This window comes from Sebastes umbrosus, chromosome 1 (assembly GCF_015220745.1).
Source record: "Sebastes umbrosus isolate fSebUmb1 chromosome 1, fSebUmb1.pri, whole genome shotgun sequence".
NCBI classification, from domain to species: Eukaryota; Metazoa; Chordata; class Actinopteri; order Perciformes; family Sebastidae; genus Sebastes; species Sebastes umbrosus.
This window is the reverse complement of record NC_051269.1, coordinates 36493912-36515820: the sequence shown is the minus strand read 5'-3', so window position 1 is coordinate 36515820 and position 21909 is coordinate 36493912. Positions and strand designations below refer to the sequence as shown.

General features: G+C 40.3%; 2 protein-coding genes across 3 annotated transcripts in view; both read right to left on the bottom strand.

Moving 5' to 3' along the window:
- LOC119492355 (inositol hexakisphosphate kinase 2-like) overlaps nt 1–21909 on the bottom strand; it is a 1011171-nt gene that overhangs the window by 930039 nt on the left and 59223 nt on the right. The window lies entirely within an intron of this gene.
- Nucleotides 1–21909, bottom strand: part of dnah1 (dynein, axonemal, heavy chain 1) — a 47919-nt gene that overhangs the window by 19058 nt on the left and 6952 nt on the right. For both annotated transcript variants that reach the window (XM_037769760.1, XM_037769672.1), the window contains 40 exons: nt 21696–21889; nt 21351–21576; nt 20548–20667; nt 20370–20455; nt 20065–20206; nt 18710–18865; nt 18347–18545; nt 17988–18241; nt 16848–17060; nt 16587–16751; nt 15614–15735; nt 15128–15233; nt 14857–15036; nt 13835–13975; nt 13576–13739; nt 13331–13444; nt 13051–13239; nt 12853–12958; nt 11727–11840; nt 11486–11635; nt 11118–11204; nt 10799–10985; nt 10621–10712; nt 9716–9870; nt 9442–9619; nt 9162–9356; nt 8941–9060; nt 7618–7776; nt 7399–7500; nt 7159–7299; nt 6178–6338; nt 5200–5357; nt 4808–4981; nt 4663–4692; nt 3501–3679; nt 3010–3240; nt 2613–2809; nt 1415–1550; nt 1059–1267; nt 775–946 (listed from right to left, as the gene is read on the bottom strand). In XM_037769760.1, the coding sequence (XP_037625688.1) occupies nt 775–946; nt 1059–1267; nt 1415–1550; nt 2613–2809; nt 3010–3240; nt 3501–3679; nt 4663–4692; nt 4808–4981; nt 5200–5357; nt 6178–6338; nt 7159–7299; nt 7399–7500; nt 7618–7776; nt 8941–9060; nt 9162–9356; nt 9442–9619; nt 9716–9870; nt 10621–10712; nt 10799–10985; nt 11118–11204; nt 11486–11635; nt 11727–11840; nt 12853–12958; nt 13051–13239; nt 13331–13444; nt 13576–13739; nt 13835–13975; nt 14857–15036; nt 15128–15233; nt 15614–15735; nt 16587–16751; nt 16848–17060; nt 17988–18241; nt 18347–18545; nt 18710–18865; nt 20065–20206; nt 20370–20455; nt 20548–20667; nt 21351–21576; nt 21696–21889 (6204 nt within the window). The remainder of the gene's footprint in view (nt 1–774; nt 947–1058; nt 1268–1414; nt 1551–2612; nt 2810–3009; nt 3241–3500; nt 3680–4662; nt 4693–4807; nt 4982–5199; nt 5358–6177; nt 6339–7158; nt 7300–7398; nt 7501–7617; nt 7777–8940; nt 9061–9161; nt 9357–9441; nt 9620–9715; nt 9871–10620; nt 10713–10798; nt 10986–11117; nt 11205–11485; nt 11636–11726; nt 11841–12852; nt 12959–13050; nt 13240–13330; nt 13445–13575; nt 13740–13834; nt 13976–14856; nt 15037–15127; nt 15234–15613; nt 15736–16586; nt 16752–16847; nt 17061–17987; nt 18242–18346; nt 18546–18709; nt 18866–20064; nt 20207–20369; nt 20456–20547; nt 20668–21350; nt 21577–21695; nt 21890–21909) is intronic.

Genomic DNA, 21909 nt, shown 5'->3' with positions numbered 1-21909 from the left:
CGGACACACTGAACTTTAATTACCGCGTCACTTCCTGAGAGCCTCCTTGCCGGTTGGAGACGCGTAACCATGGTAACCCGTGCCAACCTCATGAGACCAAAATGTGATTTGTGAGAATGATAAAGTCGGAACTAATTAAAACCTATATTACGCCTATAGCAAAGTGGAATGTTATACTTAAATTGAAGCGTTATTGATGTTACAGAGATGTCCACCATTGTCCGTTATGAACGTTGTCGTCACTACCGCATTGAATTGTGGGATATTTATGTCGTCGTAGTGTCTAGTGTTTGCATACTGTAATATTCCACCGGAAATAGTATGCAATTCACATACTATTGGTTTCACACTAAGGTTTCGGATATACTAAAGAATCTCACATACTGTTTTAGCGTGCTAAATAGCATGTTAGTGTTGAATTTCGGACACGACCTGTGTTAATGAAAAGTTATTTCAGTATATTAAATTTTTGATTATAGTTTTAAGTTTGAGTTTCCTTTTTTCCTTTTCTTTTCAGGCAGCCAGTAGTTTTTATTTATTTAACCAAGGTATAAAATACATTTGCAGAGACTTAAAAGTTGCTCGAGTAAGGTAATCTCTCACAGCATCCTGCTGTAACTGTTGTCAACGTTCTATTATTGTTGCGTGGCAATGCAGTGAAAACCTTTCAAATGACTATACATATGTGTAGCAGAAGTCCAATCAGAGAGGCTAGCTTCCCCCAGCAGTCCTCACACTCACACACGCACCCACACACACACACAGTATCCTCACCAGTCCCATCATGGCTGTAGGGTTGGCTTCTAGCTCAGGCAGTTCATTAAGAAACGATGTGGCCACAGCCAGCAGAGCCTCCTCTGGCCAGGCACTGAACCAGTCTATGGTGCAACAGGTCACCAGTGAGGGAAACTGTCGCAGCCGTGCACGAAACACTTCACCGATAGGACTGCAGAGGAAGAAATGAAAAGGAGATGTGGGAGTAGTGGAAAAGGAAAGAGACTAAGGATAAGGATAATTTGTTTTCCACCAGGTGATCAAAGCTTTGCACAGTTACTAACCTCATGCAGAGTACAGTGTGGATGTTGCTGCGGACCCTCCTGATGTAGACGGCCATAAGGTTGGCTTTAGTTGGCTGCTGGCCCAGGTCTAGCACCACTGGCTTCATGGCTGTCAGGATGCGCTCCTGCTCGTCTGTTGCATACAGGTTGGGAACATCCCCAGAGTTCAAAATGTTGTTGATATCCTCCAGGAATGACTCACTCTTAATCTGGGACATTAACACAAAGGTGTTGATGAGTGAAGAGAACAGAGCAACATCACTTTATGCATTACAAACTTTACATGCTTGTGATAGTGATGCTATTAAACTACCACACATACACAGTTCACTGTAGCAGGAGAGAAGAGATATTACCTGTGTGTCAACAAACAGGAAGGTGATCTGCTCGTTCTGAAGGCCGGCCTTCAGCATGATGCTTTTAATATCTTCTCTCCACTCTGTCTGGCCGTAGTTCTTCGACAGCTCAATCTGGAAACACTCGTATTCTGACCTGAATATGGGCAAACGCACTATGAGAACTGGGCCACAAGATACTTATATTGGGGTTTCTGCATGTTTTAGCACATTAACAGTACATGGTATATACTTTATGGTTGAACAATCTTAAGGCATTTACACACGGGGGGTGTGACGAGTAAACTGCAAAACACTTGCTTGCGAATATTATATGTCTAGGGCTTTTATTGTGAAAGGTAAGAACATCAGGAGTGGATCTGGTTTGCGCTTTCTTCTGTCAAGGTTGAAAGGAGTTCGGCTACGTTCCAAACTACATACTTTTTCTTTTGACTTTTTGTACGTACTGCAGCTGCCCTTCAAACTACATACTGTTGCATGCAATATGCATACAATTGGGACATACTGACATATTTTCAGTATACTGCATTTCACATACTATGTATTGGGACATATTAAATATTTTTCTGGTTTACTGAATAGTACGGTAGTATGGGTATTGGAACGCACAGAAAGTTTGCCGTCCTGGTTCGGACTGTGGAGCCTCCGTGTTATTGTTTCATAAATATAGACGCAACTCAACCTGTTCCGCACAACATGATTGGTTGATGCCTTTATGCGAAAATCAATGTCGCTTTTTTGACGCGTAATATTTGCATTCTGTGTGAAAGTATTCATGACGAAAACAACAGTTCAAACAAAATATATTGAAGTGTGAATTTATCGCAAGAAAAAATTTAAATAAAAATATATATTTAGTTTTTTAAAATAGCGCCTGCTTGTGCCTGAGCTATCACTCAATAATCAATAAATAATGCAACTTTAGTATAAAACAAAGGAAAATAAATGTTGACTGTTAAATATTACTGTAACCCATCTATCTCATGTCTCATTCTGATTTTTATAATATGCCCTAAAGTAGGGCATCAATCCAAAAATGTGTGTATGCTTTGGAAAAAGGTCAGCAGTAACATAATAGTATAGAAAACACACAAAACTAGCAGTGTGACCCTTTTAAAAAGCAGATATTTGGAGATAAAAACTGTTTCATGTATTCAGCCTGTTGTCATGGGAGTTGTATGAAGTGTGGGGATCTCACATATATGATGCCAGCTTAGTGAGTGACTGACGTCCGCTCCCACCCACTCCCAGCAGCAGAGCGTTGCCCAGAGGCTGGCGCAGGATGCGACTAATACGGCACACATGCTTAATGGCATCCATGAAGAGCACCAGCTTCATCTTGGTGTTGCTGATCTGGTTGTAGTCTTCCATGTATTCCTCCATCACTTTCACCAACTGAATAACATAATATAGGGGTGAAAAAAATATCAAGCATTTTGTTAAAGTATATAGTCACTCACTTATGCTGTGAAAATAACAGATTTAAGAGGGGCACAGGGAAATGAAGCACCTTCACAAAGCACAATGTAACTACTCATAAGCCAACTGGTCAGCATTAAGCAACAGAAAAAAACATACCTCAAACCACCACTCACCTTCTCCTTGTCTTCTATGAGTGTGTAGACTTTTTTGAGGACTCCAGGACTCATGAAATCTCCAAACAAAACAGGTTGGCAGGGCACAGCCTCTTCAAAGCTGCAGTCAAACTCCTGAATGCAGTCCTTCAGGAGGTTGTCGAACCAGTCCCTGTCCTCAGCACACACCAGGCGGTCTTGGAAAACCCGACAGCTTTCGTGGTACCACAGCTGCAGCAGCTGCAATTTGTCCTAAAATCACCAAAGTAACACCACTTTTATACTGGGGGTTTTTGAGATGTACTTTCATTCCTCTCCACATCTCCTTAGTTCAAACTTCTTCTTATATGATTATTCAATATTTGTTGCATCTGCTGATGCCAGGTGCTTCAAAAGAAAATTAATTTGTAAGTACTTAATAGATCAATCGACTAAACCTGAAAGGATATTCCAACAATATATTTCATAATGTAATTATGTCACATTCATTTGATTCTGTTTGATCTGACTACCTCCATCATTCCAGAGTCAGCCATGAGGATGCCCTGGAAGACTTTGGACAGATCTCTGAGGTTGAAGGTGTAATGGGACTTGGCTGGAGTTGGGAGGAGCTGGGAGGTAATGGTGGAGTAGACTCGGATAGTAGCGTCTACAAGAGGCTCAATCAGCGGCTCGATCGCTGACACCGGGCCTGATGAGAAATAGCAGGATAGAACAGAGAAGTGACAACACTAAAACATGAAATTCACGTGAAAATCTATTTAACTGGAGGGTTTTTGAGACAAAACTTTATTAGAAGACACTTTCACAAGCTTTGGTCAACATGTGTTGTTATTAAATGTGCTCTATGAATAAAATTAATTAAAATGACAGTTTTGTTTCTTCTTATATCATACTAGCTATGCTAACTGATGCTGAGTATTAAAGGGAAAATGTGCCGCCTTATATGTGGATGTCCAATCACTGTTGATGGTAAATGTAGTCGATTTAACAATTCTTTCATCATTGCGTGCTATTGACAGAGAAAGCTGAGTTAGCAGCTGCAAAATCTGTTGTTCCTCCTGCATCCAGTGCCGTCATTTGATGTGACGTGACGCAGTTGGATGCAAGAAATAACTACAGCCTGTCGGCTTGGATTTCTAGTCTCCACCTCTGGGCAGGCAGGGGGCCGTGCATGCCGGGTGCATGCTCTAGATGCTGCTCAAAAACAGAACTCCCTTGTTCTCTTCACTTGTATTGCAAACTAGCTATGTGTCCAGCACAGCAAAGATGGCATCCCAAAATATGAGTACAGAGGATGTTATGGACGAGGATGCATTTTATAGTGTTTTGGCAGACTCAGATATTCAGCCGTATTTATTTGAGCAAGAGTATGCCGCCGGAGAAATGCAGCGGAGAGAGACTGAGGCTGCAGCCTGTGCAAAAGAAGCGTCAGAACTCACACGCAATGCATCCTGGTACATGTCGGCTCTTCCAGCAGAGCTCCTCTAGCAGGAGAACTCAGCTTTCTCTGTCAATATAGCAGGCACTGAGGAATTTATTGCTTCAACTGACTACATCTATCATCAACACTGATTGGACAGCCACATAAAAGATGGTGAATTTTCCCTTTAAATTACATTTTACACACTTTGCACTCTTAATCTACTTCCTTTCTCTTTGTCCCTGACTTACCGCCTGGTTCCTTTATATTCATATTTCCATCTGAAAGAGAACAAAGATTCAGTTAGAAACTGTTGTTAAATTGTTTTTCACATGCTAATGTAAGTGTTCTCTGCCCTGCAACATCTGTTCATACACATCAGTAGACCCGACTCACCAATCCAACTGCCCAGAATGGTGGAGAAAATCTTTTTCTTGCTGGCATCTTCCATTTCAGTGAAGGACAGGAAGTTGAAGTGGCGTGTGAAGCGCTGGGTGATGGGGTTCCGGCCTCCACCCGGTGGTCCCATCGCACATGCAAAATTGATGTCCACTATGTGCTTGAATGTCCCTGTGGAGAAAGGACAGGAAAACAAAAGAGGAGCTAAATCTAATGAGATGTTTCACATGTCTGAGGAGAGAAAATAACAAATCTATGTATTAAAACAGTAACCATTAATATTTTACGCATGAATAAACACTCTGAAGCAATGTACTATTCCTGCAATAGGACAATAAAGAGTCAACATTGAATATAAAAAGCCTAAAGTAACAATAGGGTATTCTCACCTATCTGTTTCCTGTCGTACCAGCCTCCATGGTCCATCCACTGCCTCAGCAGTTCAATAGGAGGCTGAGCACCATAGGTCTCCAACATGGGCATGTTTAGGTCATCAATGAACAAGATGAAGTGTTTCCCCATTGGAGGTCCAAACATACCCTTCCGCCTGACACAGGCACATGCATCATTGACATGGTGGGTCACAAACACATTATTGTATCGTAAATAGGGCAGCCCCCTCTTAGTCGATTAATTGGTCATTTTGGTCTCAGTAGACTAGGATTTCTTAAATCGATTAGTCATTTTTATGCCTTTTTCATGTTGAATGACTTATTTCCAAGAAACTTATGAGTACATCTCTGGTAAACACAAGATATAAAGTGGTGCTTTTGTGTGATTCTTTGTGTAAGGGAACACACAGATCTGTTGATTATATCAACTATTAGATATGTTGACAAAATCGCACGAGTGTTAGTTGACTAAGAATTTCTTTGGTCGAGGACAACCCTACATACTATATTATCATTTTTAATGACATACTATACTAAGACTTCTTTTATGACATTTTTATGACATACTATATTATAATTTTTTATGGCATACTATACTATGAAATTTTTTTATGACATGCTATTAGGGCTGCCCCCTCTTAGTTGACTAATCGTTGATTTGTTCTTAGTCCACTAAGATTTCTTTAGTCAATTAGTCATTTTTTATGCATTTTTCATGCTGAATGACTTATTTCTAAGAGACTTATGAGCACATCTCTGGTAAACACAAGATATAAAGTGGTGCTTGTGTGTGATTCTTTGTGGAGAAACTCAATTTTACAGATCTGTCAACTGATATAAATAAATCCACTGATCGATAAGTCGACAAAATCGCATGAGTGTTAGTGAACTAAAAATGTCTTTGGTCGAGGACAGCCCTAATAGTAAATAAGGTGTAGTTGGATTGACAATGTATTTATAGTAGAGCAGGCATACCTTTTGTCTAGTTTACTGTCAATATAATCTTGAGTCTGGTTGGCTGAGGTGCGGGCCGAGAACATGAGGAAGTGTGTGATGTATTCATCAGGCATGTTCTTCAGCAGCTTGTCTGACATGATCAGGGTCTTTCCTGTTCCAGTCGGCCCAATGCAGAGCACCTGGATCACACACGTAGACAAATATAAATCTAATCTGTAGAGTGCTCCTGGGAAGACATATTTTTGTAGGCCAACTAGGAAGTTTGCATCACCCTGGTTCCTCCAACAAGAAGCCAATGGGATTTTTCCATTGGCTTTTTGGATGATTGCAGATAATAAGCTCTGTGGCAAACAAACATTTATGATACTTACACGTTTGTTCAGCAAGATAATCTTCACAAATGAACACCACTTTATTGATTTTTGAAGTGTGAATGCGATCGCCAGAAGTAAAAAGCTAACGTTAGGCTATAAATAAATTACACCAGTCGCATGACTTCACATCACCACCACGAAACTAAAGGCGGACTAGTGTTCAGCGTAATGATGTTTAGTAGACTCATTTAGCCACTTGTTGGCAATCGCCTTTTTAAAGAAACGTAAAAGCTTCAAAATTCAAAAGTGGGGTATTTACTGACGTATTTTATGTCGTAAAACAAAACATTAAAATTGCTTGTGTTAACCACACACCTTATTTCAGGCATCTAACCAAAAATCCATTCAAAAAACCCATTGACTTCGAGACGAGGGAACAGGAAGTGCTAAAATGCTAACTCATTTCCAGGTTTTAGGACTCATTCCTGTACCACTCTATTGGTACATTTTCTTGGCAATGAAAGCATTTAAATGTAAAGCATTTATTGGTGGATTCTGAATACGTGCTTCAGTATAAAATGTGCACAGTTTATGCTGACAACTGATACAGTTTTGAACTTTTTTTTTAACATTTACAGTATTTGTAGACAGATGTGTGAAGCTCAACTACAATCAAAGTACTCACCGGTTTCTTATTGGTCAACAGCATATCCATGAGGAAAGACATTCTCACTGTGTCAGCAGTGGGAACGATGATGTCAGCATAGTTGGTCTCTGAGGTGATTACAACACTCTTTGAGTCTTTCATCCAGCTGACCCACTGGACCTAGAGGTCAGACAAATAGATGATTGAGTGAAAAGCAAAAATGCCTCTAATGCTTGATTGCATGAAAAATCTGTATAATTATGATTATAATCCGTTTACTTCTCTTTCCTCATCTTCATCCTCATCCTCAAAGTTACTAATCCCTGCATCATTGAGCCTGTAGTCATACACCAGGGCCTCCTCTGGAAAGCATAACTGAATCTGAAGGACAAATACATTTATGTTAATCAAAATATACCTCCGTAAAGAAAATAATACAGCTGTCAATACAAGAACTATTTTGGTATTGGGATGCTAAAGCGGAGATGCTGATGTGACCTTTTCCTCTGCCATCTTGTTCTTGAGCCAGGCACTGAAGCGCTTACAGCTGTCTGCGTCTCCCGTGGCTCCGACACTCCACACCAGAGAGAAAAAGAACCAGGGCTCAATCAGCTCCTTCAGGCAGTCCAATTTCTTTTGGGGCGGTGGCCTCTCGTCCTACAAGACAATAAAGGATTGCTGAGGGGATCACAACCAACAAAATTCACATAAACAAAAGTACAGAACAGGGTTTATCATCAACTTCAAGGTGAAATCAGTAACATTCACATTCATTTACACTCGTAGCATGATTGCAGATACATTAATTACTGAAATGGAATAGATGCAACCCAACAAACGCAATAAATGTTTTTTCAATAGTAGAGAATCTTCTGTATTGTTTCACCACACTTGACCGTACTACGGAAGCCCTGAAAGCTAAGTGAGAGAAAAAGTGGTGATCAGTTTTCTAAGTGTGATCTAAATTGTTTTCTCTCCTGTGTTTATGACTTAAGAACAGATAAAAAAAAAGTTTTGAGAGGATAATTTTTCTAAGTTACTTTGTTTTCAGTCTGTGAAAACAGGGGAAAAAAAGTTGTCCGTCTGTACATCCGTCCATACAGACCATTCTCGTCAACGCGATATCTCAGGAACACCTGGAGGGAATTTCTTCAAATTTGGAAAAAATGTCCACTTGGTCTCAAGGATGTAGTGATTTGATTTTGGTGGTCAAATGTCAAGGTTAGCGTGACCTCACAAAACACATTTTTGGGCATAACTCAAGAATTCATATGCTAATTATGACAATTTCACACACATGTCTAATATGATAAAATGATGAAGTGATGACATGTTGGACAGACATGGATGTAAACTGAAACTTGACTGGTTGGCGGAGACATACAACCACGAGGCGGTAATTCATGTTTTCTTCCAGGTGAGTTTTAATTTCTCCAGTCACTCCAAACACAAGGTACATGTATTGTGTGATAGCAAGTTATGTTAATACAACTCACCTGGAAAAAAACATGAATGCTTTTTAGTCCTACTTAGAACATGGCATAGTGGTGCACCTCAGCCTCTTGTGGAGAAAAAGGAGTATTACAACAATAAATGATCCTGCCAAAACTTTTTTTTCCACCTGTTTCACAGATGACATTTTTTTTAAAGGAACTTAGAAAGATAACCCTGGCAAAACCTTTTTTCCATCTGTTCTTAAGTCAAAAACACAAGAGAGAAAACTATTTAGATCATTTAAATTGCTTCAACAGCATATTTGCACAGAAATCGATATAAATTAATTTCATGGGGGTTAATCTAACTGAGAGAAGCTGCACACACCTCACTAATGTCAAAAGGATTGAAGAAGCAGTCCATAAGTTTAAGCAGACTACAAGTGAGGTTGCTGTCCAGAGATGTGATGACCTCCTTTACTGATGTGCGGACAAATGTGATGGAGTCCTGGGTAAAAGTACAGAAAAATAAAAACAAAATTGTTTATACTGTCATCATCTACAATACTGTTGGTGTCTCTCTCAGTTACAGTATGTCTCCCCTCTCACCTGCAGGAACCTGGCAAACAGGGAGTCGAGCTGCTCTGTGAACGGTTTCAGGGCTTCAGGGATCCGCTTCAGCCAACACTCTGTAAAAGGGACGAGGCCCAGAATACTGGGCTCCAGGTAGACCATACCGCAGCGAGACACTGTGGCTGGAGACGCCACCGCCAAGTCTTGCACCTCAAACATCATGGTCATCACCTGCAAGAGGAAAACACTAGACGTCTGAATGCACACGGGACAGAGGGAAACACAGGGACAGAAACATGAAGACTGAAAACTTTACATCAGTGAGCTTGATGATTTCCCCAGAGCTAAGGCACAGCTTTTTGTTGTCATCCAGCACAGTGTTCATGTTCTCAATCCATACAGCATCCACTGGCCCATCAAACATGTACCACTTTTTCACTTTGTCCATGGATGCTGCACCTCCACGGATAACAGATGAGAGGATACCATCTGTCCTGTAGGGGTGTAGAAAAAGTGTGTATGTATAGTGTAAGTCTGACTTTCTTTTGTTTGTTCTGTAGTTGGTGTAGAACAAATAAAGCATCACTTACCACTCGTGTGTGAGTAAGTCATACTCCCCGTAGAGCTGTCCCATGGTGATAGATTTGGGGTTGAGGACATACGTCTGAACTTCCTCATACACACCACCACTCACAGAGGGCTGGCCCTTCAAAGCTGTCAATGCTGCACCTAGTATCTCATAACACTAACACACGCAACAGTAATGCTTACATACAGGACTTTACACTGCAAAACAAAAACTTTGGGGAACTGTGAATAAAATAGTAAACAATATTGATTCACGTAAGTGTGCTTCATTGGAGTCTATGCGGAGGTATAAGGAAATTATAGCATTTTTGTTATAGTCCTTGTAACGTGTCTTCAAGGAAAACAAAGCCAAAGCCAAAGCCAGAAAACAGAAAACGGTGGAGGGTCCGAGATCCATGAGGATACGACCTGCACCCCCACACTTTAAAACCAAAGTGGTAAACACTATACATACAGTAAAGCATGGAAACACTTTGTGGTTCACACATTGCCAGAAAAAAATCAGAGCTAGACATGGCTAAAGAAAGCTGCATGCAAACTCTGTCATGGATGGGTATACGACGAACACGAGTGGCCATGGTGCTCGACTGCGGTCAAGCCAGCCATTACTCGCATCTCCGTGGTTAAATCAGCTGAGGCTACGACTGTAGTGCACCCATATACTGACATTTGTAAAATGACCGATATATTTGACTTCAGGACATCACCGACTATATAGACAACATGCTGGAAATAAAGATTTTCCAAAGTACAAGTCGTATGATTCAACTTTTTCCCATGGTCTAGTGTTAAAAAAGTAAACAAAAATCGCAATAAATTGTAATATCAAATTGCAATAACATCAAATTGGCACACAAGTATCGTGATAGTATTGAATCGGGAAATAAGCATATCATCTCAGACTCACCTTGGTTTTTCCTGATCCAGAGGGTCCCACCAACATCAGCCCATGTCTCACCACAGTGGTCTCATACAGCTGAATACACTTACTAATATACCCTGCAATCACCAAAATAATATCATCCACTCATCTTAAAAATACAGGTACCTCCATATATGAAAACATATTTTGTGTAAACACTAACCATCCACATCTTTGAGGTTCTTCTTGGTGCAGATGTTACGCAAGGACTCTTCGAGTGCGCCATAGTTTATCGGCTCCTGTTTTGTCTTGGGGAAAAGATCAGATACGATACCGTGGAAGAGCTTCAGGTCTTCCTGTAAAAACTTTGGCACGTTGACGTCTTGAATGGCTCGCAGACAGATCAACTCCTGGGAGACGGCAAGATTGCAGAAGAATAAGATATTAAATGGACAGGTAGTTTTTCATACCCCATTCAAAATTTGTGTCATATTTTCTTTCTTATACTTTATTTCCATCGTAAACAAAAGAATTGTTCTAACCTCATTCATGTCGGGATTTTCTCTCTTCAGGTTTCCAGCAGCTGAGATCACAGTCTTCACAGCTCTCATACCAAAGTCATAATGATCCTTCATATAAACAAGAGCAACAGTCAGCACATCTTTATATCTTTGTTATTCTTACATACACATCTCTCCATCCTCTCAGGAATGTGTTAACTATGTAACTGTGTGTTATATGCCAGTATTTTATAGTATAATACTGTCAAATTAAAAAGATTAAAAAAGTAGTTCAACAGCAGTTTAAGTTGCTTTTTCAATAAAAAATTATGTATTTTCTTGGCAGACAGAAATGCATTTGGAGATGCAACTGATTCTAAGTCTGATCTCCTCTGAATCAATACAAATACCTGAGAGCTCAGCTGTTCAGAGGAGAGCTTAAAAGTGGTGGTGATCTTCCTCGAAAGGACTTTGGCATCACTGAAGCCAAATGAATACAAGGAGATCTCAGCAATCATAGCATAGTCAGGCACCATCATGGCAACAGGACGAAACAGCGCCTGTAGAAGATATAATAATCTCTTTTGTTGAGCCCCGTCTGCTTATCCTCAGTGTTATACTGTTATTTAAAATTAAATCTTCATTTCAAACCTTGAGATTGTCGGGCAGCTCAGTGCGTCCAGCATAACCAGGATTCATAGTGATGAATACAGCGCAAGATGGGACAAGAGGGATCTCTGTTCCCTCAAACACAAATCGCTCTGCCTGAAAACACAACATGCACACAATTATCTTAAGACTGACTTTTTATTTGAGGAATGCAGTGATGGTAAAAAATAATTAAAAAAATGTACTTATATAAAAACAATATATACTTTTTACAACTTCATAATGGGAAAGTACTCAACTAAAAGTAAACTTTAATGCCAGATTTTACTCGCAGCAAGATTGGTTTCACAATGTTCCGAATTTTAATTATTGACATCATTAACTTTAATTCTGTAAAATGCACAGTACAGTGCTGTAGTTGGCTGACCAACTGTCTATATTGGTGAGTAATCTCTGCAAAAAAACTGCATATTTAAGGACAATTGTGCATATAAAACATTATTCTGTAAAAAACCAGCAATAATATATAATATATAATATTGAACTGTTTACTAATATCAAAGATAACTTTGTCATTTTCGCTGACACATAAGAAATATATGTCATTTTATAACAATACGACAATGTTTGATGCTTGATTCAGATACTGTATGTGTAACACAGTAATTTATCAATACCTGTGGCAGTTTTTACATAATACTACTGCATATAGTAATGCTTCCATGCCTCCATGTAATTGCTCCAGGAGGTTGAGTTTATTTAACTCAAATATATGAAAAATGTAAAATTTACTAGCCCATAACAAACACATTTGTTCTTTCTTGAAATGCAGTAGAAATAAAGCACAACCATGGAAATACAACGGAGCAGAACAGACATTGAACTGTTTGCCGTGGTAATTTGACAAGTACAAAAGAGGGTGATTGTTGTTAGTTGTTATGGTGACAACACACATCAGTGGGGCTGTATAATGTGTTGCCGCTCTGACCACCATGATACATTGATTTGAATGGTAATGCCCATTCTGTTCCTCTTCTATTTCTATGATATACTATATACATATATAAATACACAAAATGAAAATACTCACTGTACTTATGCACAGTACTTGTACAACTCAAGTACTCTGCGGTTAAGTGCAGTACGTACCAGTGAATCAGTTACTCACCCTTTGCTGTTGGGCCTTTTGTATCGTGGTGATCTGTTGTGCCACCACAGACAGCACTTCCACATCAATACGATTAAACTCATCAAAGCATGCCCAGGCCCCAGAGCTGCAAACAGGAAGACAGACAAAAATGCAACGTTAAAAATTTGTGATATTTAACAGCAGATATTCTTTCATACTTTAGTAACTGCCTCTCACCTGGCCAGTCCTTTGAGAAACTTGCCCATAGCAAGGAAGTCCAGCTGATCAGAGCAGTTGAAAACAACTGTCTGGATAGCCAGAGCCTTCCCAAGATCTTTAGTGGTTTCCGTCTTTCCTGTCCCTGCTGGACCTGCAGGAGCTCCTCCAAACTTCAGGTGCAGAGCTCCTGTTAGAGTCAGGTAGCATCTGAAAGAGGCAGGAAGTGGTGTATTCAAAATAATATATGACATTCAGGGAAAAAAGAAACAGAGTAGATAACATTAGACTTAACGACTACCTGTCAGTGAGCGGGGTGATGACCAGACGTCCGGAGTTACCAAGGTACTCGTATCCATACAAAAACTCTGCATTCACTGCGCGGATGTACAAGTCATCTTTTGTCCAGTAATATCTGCAGACAATATCAGATCAGTATCAAACTTACTCTGCACCTACAGTATTGCAGAATGATAAATACAGTGGACTCCAACGTCAGGAGTGACAGAACTGAAAAATGACAGAACAACAAAACAAAGAGATAACCTGAGCTGGCTGATCCACTCAAAGTCATTGATGCTTGAGACCTCCTCCTCCACCAGTTTTGCCGCAACATCCTTAGCGTGGACCTCTATGACGATAAGCGCAGACAGCACGGCTCGTTGCATGTTAGACAGACGTCCTCTCACCAGCTGCACTAAGTCACTTAACTTCAGAAACAAAGGGGGAAGTCAGTACACTGTAGTGTGCACAATGTACAGTGCAAATGTGAGCAATATTGGCCAGTCCAATACAAAGTCCCCACCTGTGTCTGTAGTTGGGGATAAAGGTGTTTGGCCAAGTCTCCCTGCTCCAAGGCCTCAGACACCTCAGCAGTCCAGAAGACCTGACAGCCAGCTATCACCACTTGACCAGGCCACGATAGCACCCACTCTGTACGAGGTTGCTGAGGGGTCCAGAGAGCACACACACAGATGATGTAAACCCTGAACAATTTAAATATGCCATGAAACATAGAGGAAAAATAAAGAAATGATCTTTGATTTTAGAAGAAACTCCTCTCTGTCCCCTGTAATTATGAACATAACCATTAAAAGTGTACGGGATTAAAAGTACCTGGGCACTATTATTGAAAGCAATCTCGACAAGAAATGCTAACACCAGTGTTAAGTTTGCAAAGGCTCATCAATGTCTCTACTTTTTAAGGAAACTTAGAAGTTTTAATGTGGACAAAACGATGCTGATAATGTTTTACAAGACCTTCATTCAAAGTATATTGACTTTTTGTATTGAAACAAATTAGACAGGGTTGTTATACTGGGTGGCAAGAAAACAGGGGAACCAATGTGCTGTATTACTTATATGACAGACCACTACGCCATGAATTTTCTTCACAACATCATAGCAGATCCACTGAATCCTCTAAGGCCTGAATATGTACTTTTAATCTTCAGGACGTAGGTGTAGTATGCCCAGGATGCGGACAAAAAAATGCATCTCATCCTTTGTCCCAAGCAGCATTAAGCTGCTTAACAAGCTCTGAACTCTGCGCTTCTCTTGAACTTGATGCCCTTTATTGATTTCCCAAATGATGCTTTTTTATGATGTATTTATGATGCTCATGCTGTATGTTATATTATGTGCTGTCATATATGGTTGTTGATGTTTTCTTGATAGTCTTTAATGCTCTTTGTGCAAAGCAAATTCCCCTAGGGGCGATAAACATTACATTCATTCAATCATTCATTCAAATTGAACAAACAAGCAATACAAGAGTACACATCACAACACATCAAAAACATCAAAGCGAGAGTCAGGGTTACAGACCTCGGGGTAGACTTTGAGTGAGCGGTCAATGTTATCCCTCAACGTGGCCTTCATAGATTTCTCGACATCCTTGAGCCAGTCCTCCACATTTCCAGTAGGCCACACTGGCAGGGACAGCTTCACCTCCTCCCCTTCTCCGGAGTACATGTGTGTGATCTGTAGATCTGACTGGAATTGAAGCTGAGAGCCAACAGAAGTCTCAGTCGTATGTTGTATGCATGTTATATTTTCAGTAATATATGAGCAGAGTAACTGTAAAGAAACAACAAACCCGTGCGATGTTCTCAAAGCATTTGCGCAAGTGCGGTTGTACAGCAGTAGGATCTTTGGTCTGGGACAGAATCTCCAAGAGCTCATCGTCTGACAGGAAGTAAAACCTACACACAAATATTCACTGTATAGTACATTGATTGTACTAAGTCTATGTAGTCAACAGTGTGTCATGATTTAGTGTGGAAACTCATTTCTGGCCAAAAACTGTCCACATACATATCACCACTGATTCAAGTAGCCTTTAGTTTTTATAGATATTTGCTTGCTTTACTTTTGGTATCATAGCTATCCCTCATTTATAACAACCATAACACGTTTCTTTGGCCACTCACTGATGGTGACGTTGTAGTATTATGTGAAAAAGTGAGATCAATGCATACCCTCTCCAGTTAATGGTATGTGGAATAACTCTCATAACTCTGTTATTAACACCATCAGATAATGAGAGCCGGGTGAATTTCAGGACACTTTGAGTGAGGCTTACCTGGGGAAGCGGCCTCGTTTTGTCTCCAAGTATTCACTGAGACCCTTCTGCACCTGCTCCAACAGTGCGTTGCACTTTTTCAGTTTGTCTAGTAGACTGGAATCTGGACACAGCTCAATCATCTGGAGTGAAACAAACATTAACAGTTTACAAAAATCATGAGAGCATCTTCATCATCTAGCTATGTTCATCTCTGTATAAAAATGAAACCTTTGTCCTTTAACCCTTGTGCCTCACTTTAAAAAAGCTTGCTTGCTCTGATGTCCTTAGAGGACAAAAATGTAGGTATCAAAAAACTGCCATACAATTATATATATATATTGTTTTCCACTTTCACTGACTATATATTTTAACCAACTACCAACTATTCATTCACTTTCAGAATTTTAAGCCTTTACATGTTAGTTTGTTTACATACTGTAATGCCACTGTTATGAAAAAACAAACAAATAAAGAATACAAACATATATATATTTTCTGTAAACTAAATGCTACTGGGATTCTTTTTTTCACAGTCTGAGATATGTCAATGATGAGCAACAACATTGTTTTAGATGCATTTTTATTTTTGTGCAGGATACCAGGAAGAAAGCATGTATTTTACCACACTGGGCAAACATGAGAAAATGACTCAAATGGAAAATAGTAAAATATTACTTAAGTGTTGAAGCCAGGGCTCTAGATTGAAAGCCTGACATAATACAATGCATGATTTTATGCTGTAATGGCCCTGGGATAAAAAATTGTGGTTTTAATGGGTTTCAAAGGGGACATTTTTGCCTTTATGCGTCTGAGTGTCTGTATTTTGGCTACACGGTTTATCAAAGGACTATTATAGGAGCTGAAGTTGAACTTCCAAAATTCAAAAAATACATTAACACAGCCAAAATGATCAAAAAAAATAAAAAAAGTCAAAAATGTCCCGAGTGAGACAGAGGGGTTTTTAAATATGAAGTGTTATGGAAGCTCTGACCTTTGGATTATTGAAGGCACTTCTCATGATGGTCCTCCATGTTTGATCCATTTGCTCGTATCTTTTTCCTTCCACAGGCAGCTGCTGGTTGATATCATCAGAGCTGAAGATGGGCTCCAAGTAGAGCCAGGAACGCTGGCATGTCAGCCACTCCTCCAGCACATCCTGCAAGCACCAGAAGAGGGCAGTAGCACAGCATAAGATACTGCATGATAATGATACAAGACACAAGACCAAGTGTGAATGTGTGCATGTGTGTACTTGAGTCATTCGGAGCTTGCTCTCCCAGCTGCTAATACGGCCCTCAAAAGTTTTTTTGAAGGGAGAGAAGGATATGCTCTGCGTCATGACAATGTGGTCGTCCAGCAACTGCAACGCCTCATCTGGGCTCTTCAAGATGTAGGTGCCTGTCTCCTTGTAGGACAACACGTCAAAGACTACTCTCGACCACTCTTGTTCCATCTTTTCCAGGGCCTGAGTGAGAAGGTGTGAAAAAAAAGTAGCAGCCACCAAATTTAATGCAGATATTCACACACTGATCGAGTGCGTCAGCCAGAAAAGTGAGTGGAGTTGCTTTGAACTAAAGAAACATGAGTCACTCAGCCTCTGTTTCACCACCATCATTGTGAGGTTGTAATACTTTTCTTAAGTGCTCCTATTGTGAAAACTGCATTTTAACTTTTTGTTCATGCAGAGAATAAAAATGATCTGCCCAATTTTTGCAGTTCTACAGTGACACTACATTCATCACACATCCTATACAAACACAACTTAACACTACATGAAACACTGCATTTAGAGTACAACTCCTTGGGCCAGTTGCATAAACTTAGTTTAAGATTGTCAGACTAGTCTAAGTAAACCTGTCTGTTACATAAATATTAAGACTGACTTAATCTGAGGTAGGAAAGTTAGCCACCTCTCCCCCTGGCTAAGCCTGAGATGAGAGCCTTGTTGCTATGGCAGCAGTCTGTCAGAAGGTCAGTTAGCTTACTATTTCAACTGTTTATCCATTACTTTTAGCTAACTTTTGGCTAACTATTTCAACTCTTTATCCTTTACTTTTTTTTTTATTCTTGTACCATATTCTTGAATTGTTTTTGAATATCTTTAGCGCTACTTATGACCTTGGATTTATGCTGTTTACCTGTTCTGATATTTTCTCTCATACTTAATGTGGTGTCGCTGTTGCTGTTGAATCCGCCATTTTTTCTCTGTGAGTTATTTCACCAATAATGCATTGCGCATCAGGCTATCTAATTCAGTCAGTCTTACATTAGTCACTCAGGAAGGCTTTATGCAACAGGTAAATTTAAGTGTCTATAGCAAGTCTGACTTCAAGTTATATTCAAGACAAAGACTAGGTCTATTTTTATGCAACTGGCCACTGTTCAAAGGTACCTGTTCAATGGTGTACTCTTTCCCAGCCACCTCAGCCACATGAGCTATGTCATCCACGTGGTTCTGTAGGCCAAGCTCCAGGCAGCGAGTCAAGGTCAGTTTGGCTTTGGGCTTGACATTCATCTCAATGCGTTCTGAAAGCATCTCCCAGTGGCGGGTCTTCATCCCCGGGTTCCTCATGCCCTGAATCAGAGGAATATGAGGCTGGAAGTCCTCGATCTTGCTGCGGATTACAGTCGCCACCAGCTGGCAGTCTGGCGTTGTGTAAGACAAAGAAAGCGGGACCAGAAAAAAAACACATCAGACATATTAACAATCACACTTTATCAAGTTAGAATGGTGATAGATGTGTCACCTACCAGGAATGTCCTTGAACTGTTTAATACATTTGTGCATGGTCTTGTGGGCATCTGTAACATTGCGCTCAAGCTGCTCAGGGTCTATGGAAGACAGCGGGTCATTGAGCCAGCTCTCCTGCCAACGTAGCCAATCAGAGGTGGTGGTCCATAGGTCTTTAAAAGGCTGTAATTCCTTTACCAGCTTCTGCAGCTGATCATACTGTAAAACACATTAACATTTCATTGTCAGAAAAAGCTTGACAAATATTATAGTATGTCTATATAGTATTTTCTTTCACAGTTTTTTTAACAGTTCAAAACAGGGGGGAATATTCTGTATGTAAATGTATCTAGACATCATTTGATCGATTCTCTTTCACTTACATTAGTGGTAGGAACACCAAACAGGCGTTCTCTGGTGTTGTAGGTTTGAGCCATTGTCTGACACTCCTTTAGTTGCTTGTTTGTACGCCTCATCTTGTTGGCCACCTCATGGGCATGATCGGGGTCTGTATGACCCGCAAACCCAGCAACCAGCATCTATAAACACAGTTGTTGCAATTTAGAACCAAATAACATCAACTTACTTTGCTAAATCAAACATTTCTAACATTAAAACATAATAAACTAAGATCTGTGTTGAGTGGATGATTTTAGAGATTGTTGATACAAGTTAAAGGGACTGTATGTAAGTTTTTACACGTATAGACTTTCTTTATTGTTTTTTATTGCCAATGTGTGAAAAGGTTGTAACCTAACTTAATAAAAGAGACCTTCAGCGACTTTCTGGGTTTCCTCTATCAGCCTGTAGACTGATTAATGTGAAGAATGCGGGCCGTTTTTTCCGGGAAAATCCAATGGATGTGACGTTAAGCGCGCTCGGGAGTGCCTTTATTTTCAGCTCCGCTACAGGGCTAACAGTTTGCAACCAAAGCTAATGTTCCGTTAGAAATGGAGTCCCCTAATGCCAACAAACGTACAGTCCCCACCACAACTCAGACTCCAACACAAACTCCACAGGAGCACAAAAAAAAACAAAGTTATATGTAGCGGACCAGTCTTGCAAAACAGTAATGTGACCAATGGAAAACTAGTGTTTTGGGAGTGACGTAGGTCATTTTGGAGAATAGCAGAGCCAGTGCGAAGAGTGTGTGTGCACGTGGAAAGTGAGTGGTTAAGCAAGAGAGAGAGAGCGACGGCGAGTGTGTGAGAAAATGAGCGATTAATTTACAGTAGCTCTGAGTATATCAAGTGAATGTACACTGGAAGTTGCAGTTTCTCAAGACCAACAGAGGTTTCCCGTGTCTTGTTTCCCTGCTGCTGAGTGGAGTGACGGGGGTTAACTCTAGAGCAAGTAACGTTATCGACTCCGACCCAGGAGACCAAAACTAATGTCTCCCCTGTGCCTTCTAACCACGGTCGGGAGGGTGAAGCATGAAAAGTTAACACCAGGATGAACATCGGCCAGGCCTTCCATTCATGGAGGGACCTTTGTTTGGTAAGCTAACATTACTGCCAAAGTATGTGAAATATATAGTGATATTGTGGTTTTAGCTGGCTTATGTTGCTAACGTTAAGCAACATGATGCCTGTCAATCATGTTTAAAGGGAGGACATATCACAAGAAGACCTCTGAAAAAAAGATTACAATCTTAAAGGGGGTCTACTTTCAGTCGCGTCCAAACAAGGCCGCGAGTTCAGTTGCTGATGAACAATAAACCCTAGTTGGCTCAGCTGACCTTTAGAGAGGTTATTTGCTCCTCAAGGTTGTTCTGGTCGACCAGCTGGATCTTATGGAAGTGCTCCTCATCCTCCACATGCTGGACGGCTACCGCTTCAATCTGGCTGATTATCCTTTGAGGCCCACCAATAGCTTCCCACCTGCAGAGATATGTAGCAATCACTACAACAACTCCTCAGTTCCCTCTATTCATCACTCTAACCACAATGAAACCATCAAATCACTCTTAATCTGACATGAGAACGTACAAAATAAATTTCTGATTAGTTTTCAAAACATTAGCATGATGATGTTTACACTTACTTTTTACTAACATCCTCATCTGAAAAACAGTAGCAAAGTTCTTCTATTAGCTCATAGTCTGACTGGATCTTGCCAGTAAATTCCGTCTGTGGACACATTGAAAAAATAAATCAGATTTATTGACAAAATAACCCTTCATATGACACATAACAACCAGTCCATGTATGTACATGTGCACCTTGTAACTCTTGAGCTGTTCTGGGATTTGCTTCATCCAGTCCCTCTTTTCAGTCAGTTCCTCAATGCTGTTGGGGTTGTCACGTAGCTTATTACTAATCGTGTTGCACTCTTCACATGCCTACACACATACAAGATAAAAACGTATAATCAAATCATTAAAAATGTAGGAAAAGGCTTTCAAACTGAAGTAAATGTAGGTCCTGTGTAATCAATGGGCAACCTCCGGGTCTGAAAAGTGAAGCCAATGCGGAAGTGCCTTAAACTTGCATTCTTTCTAATAGCCAGCAGGGGGCGACTCCTCTGGTTGCAAAAATAAGTCAGATTGATTTATTACCTCAGTAAACATTGTAAACATGAGTTTATGGTTTCACAAGTCTTCTTCAATACAGTATGATGTTCATTTTGTAAATGATGGTCCCATTTAGAGTCAAATAGATCATAAAGCAGGGTATGCTAGTTGTTTGAGTTTTCATCTTACAACTTTAATCCTTTCACAGTGTGTTTTCAGTTCATGAAAGTTAATTATAACATTTTGGTTCTCTAGAAATGTCTTATTCAGTGTTCGGTTGTACTTAGCTCTACCCTCTCGTGTCACTACTGGTTATAAAATACCAAGATGGCGACGGCCAAAATGCTGAACTCGAGGCTTCAAAACGGCAGTCCACAGACTAATGTGTGACGTCACGGTGACTACGTCCACTTCTTATATACAGTCTATGTGTGTAATACATAACACCTATACAGTATTTACGGTATAATTAAGTACTCACGTGTTTTCTGGCCTCTAAACTAATGACTTACATCATCAACCTGCTTGCGTAGCTTCTGAGCAAAGTGGTCCAGCACTGCGTTGGCTAAAGCCTTTTTTTTGTTACAGAGAGCCTGACGTACAGCCTCAACACGCACAATAAATGGACCAATGACAATGGAGGATGGCAGAGAGCGCTCGAGCATTTCCTTTTCTTCGAGAAGTTGTTCCACCTCTTTCTTCACTTCTTGGGTTGTCTGTTCTGCATGTGTGTGAGATCTGGCAGAGGAGATTCAAATGATTCCATTTAATGAGGAAAGCATGCTGAATGGACCAAAAATCGGACTGACCCTGAACCTTGTGGGAGAACTTGCATACGTCATTTTAAACAGACTTACTTGAGAAGGGTTTCTATGTCCAAGTTGTGTAAATCTAAGTGTTTCTCATATTCAGCAGCATAAGCCCTAAGAGGTATGGCTGCTTGTATCAGAGCATTGCGGACCTTCTCTCTCAGCTCAATTACTTCTGGTTCCCAAAACTTCACTGACTCGATCACCGGATCGTCAGCGATGAACAACTTCTGCATCACAAACTGGCACGGACAAGAGAGGA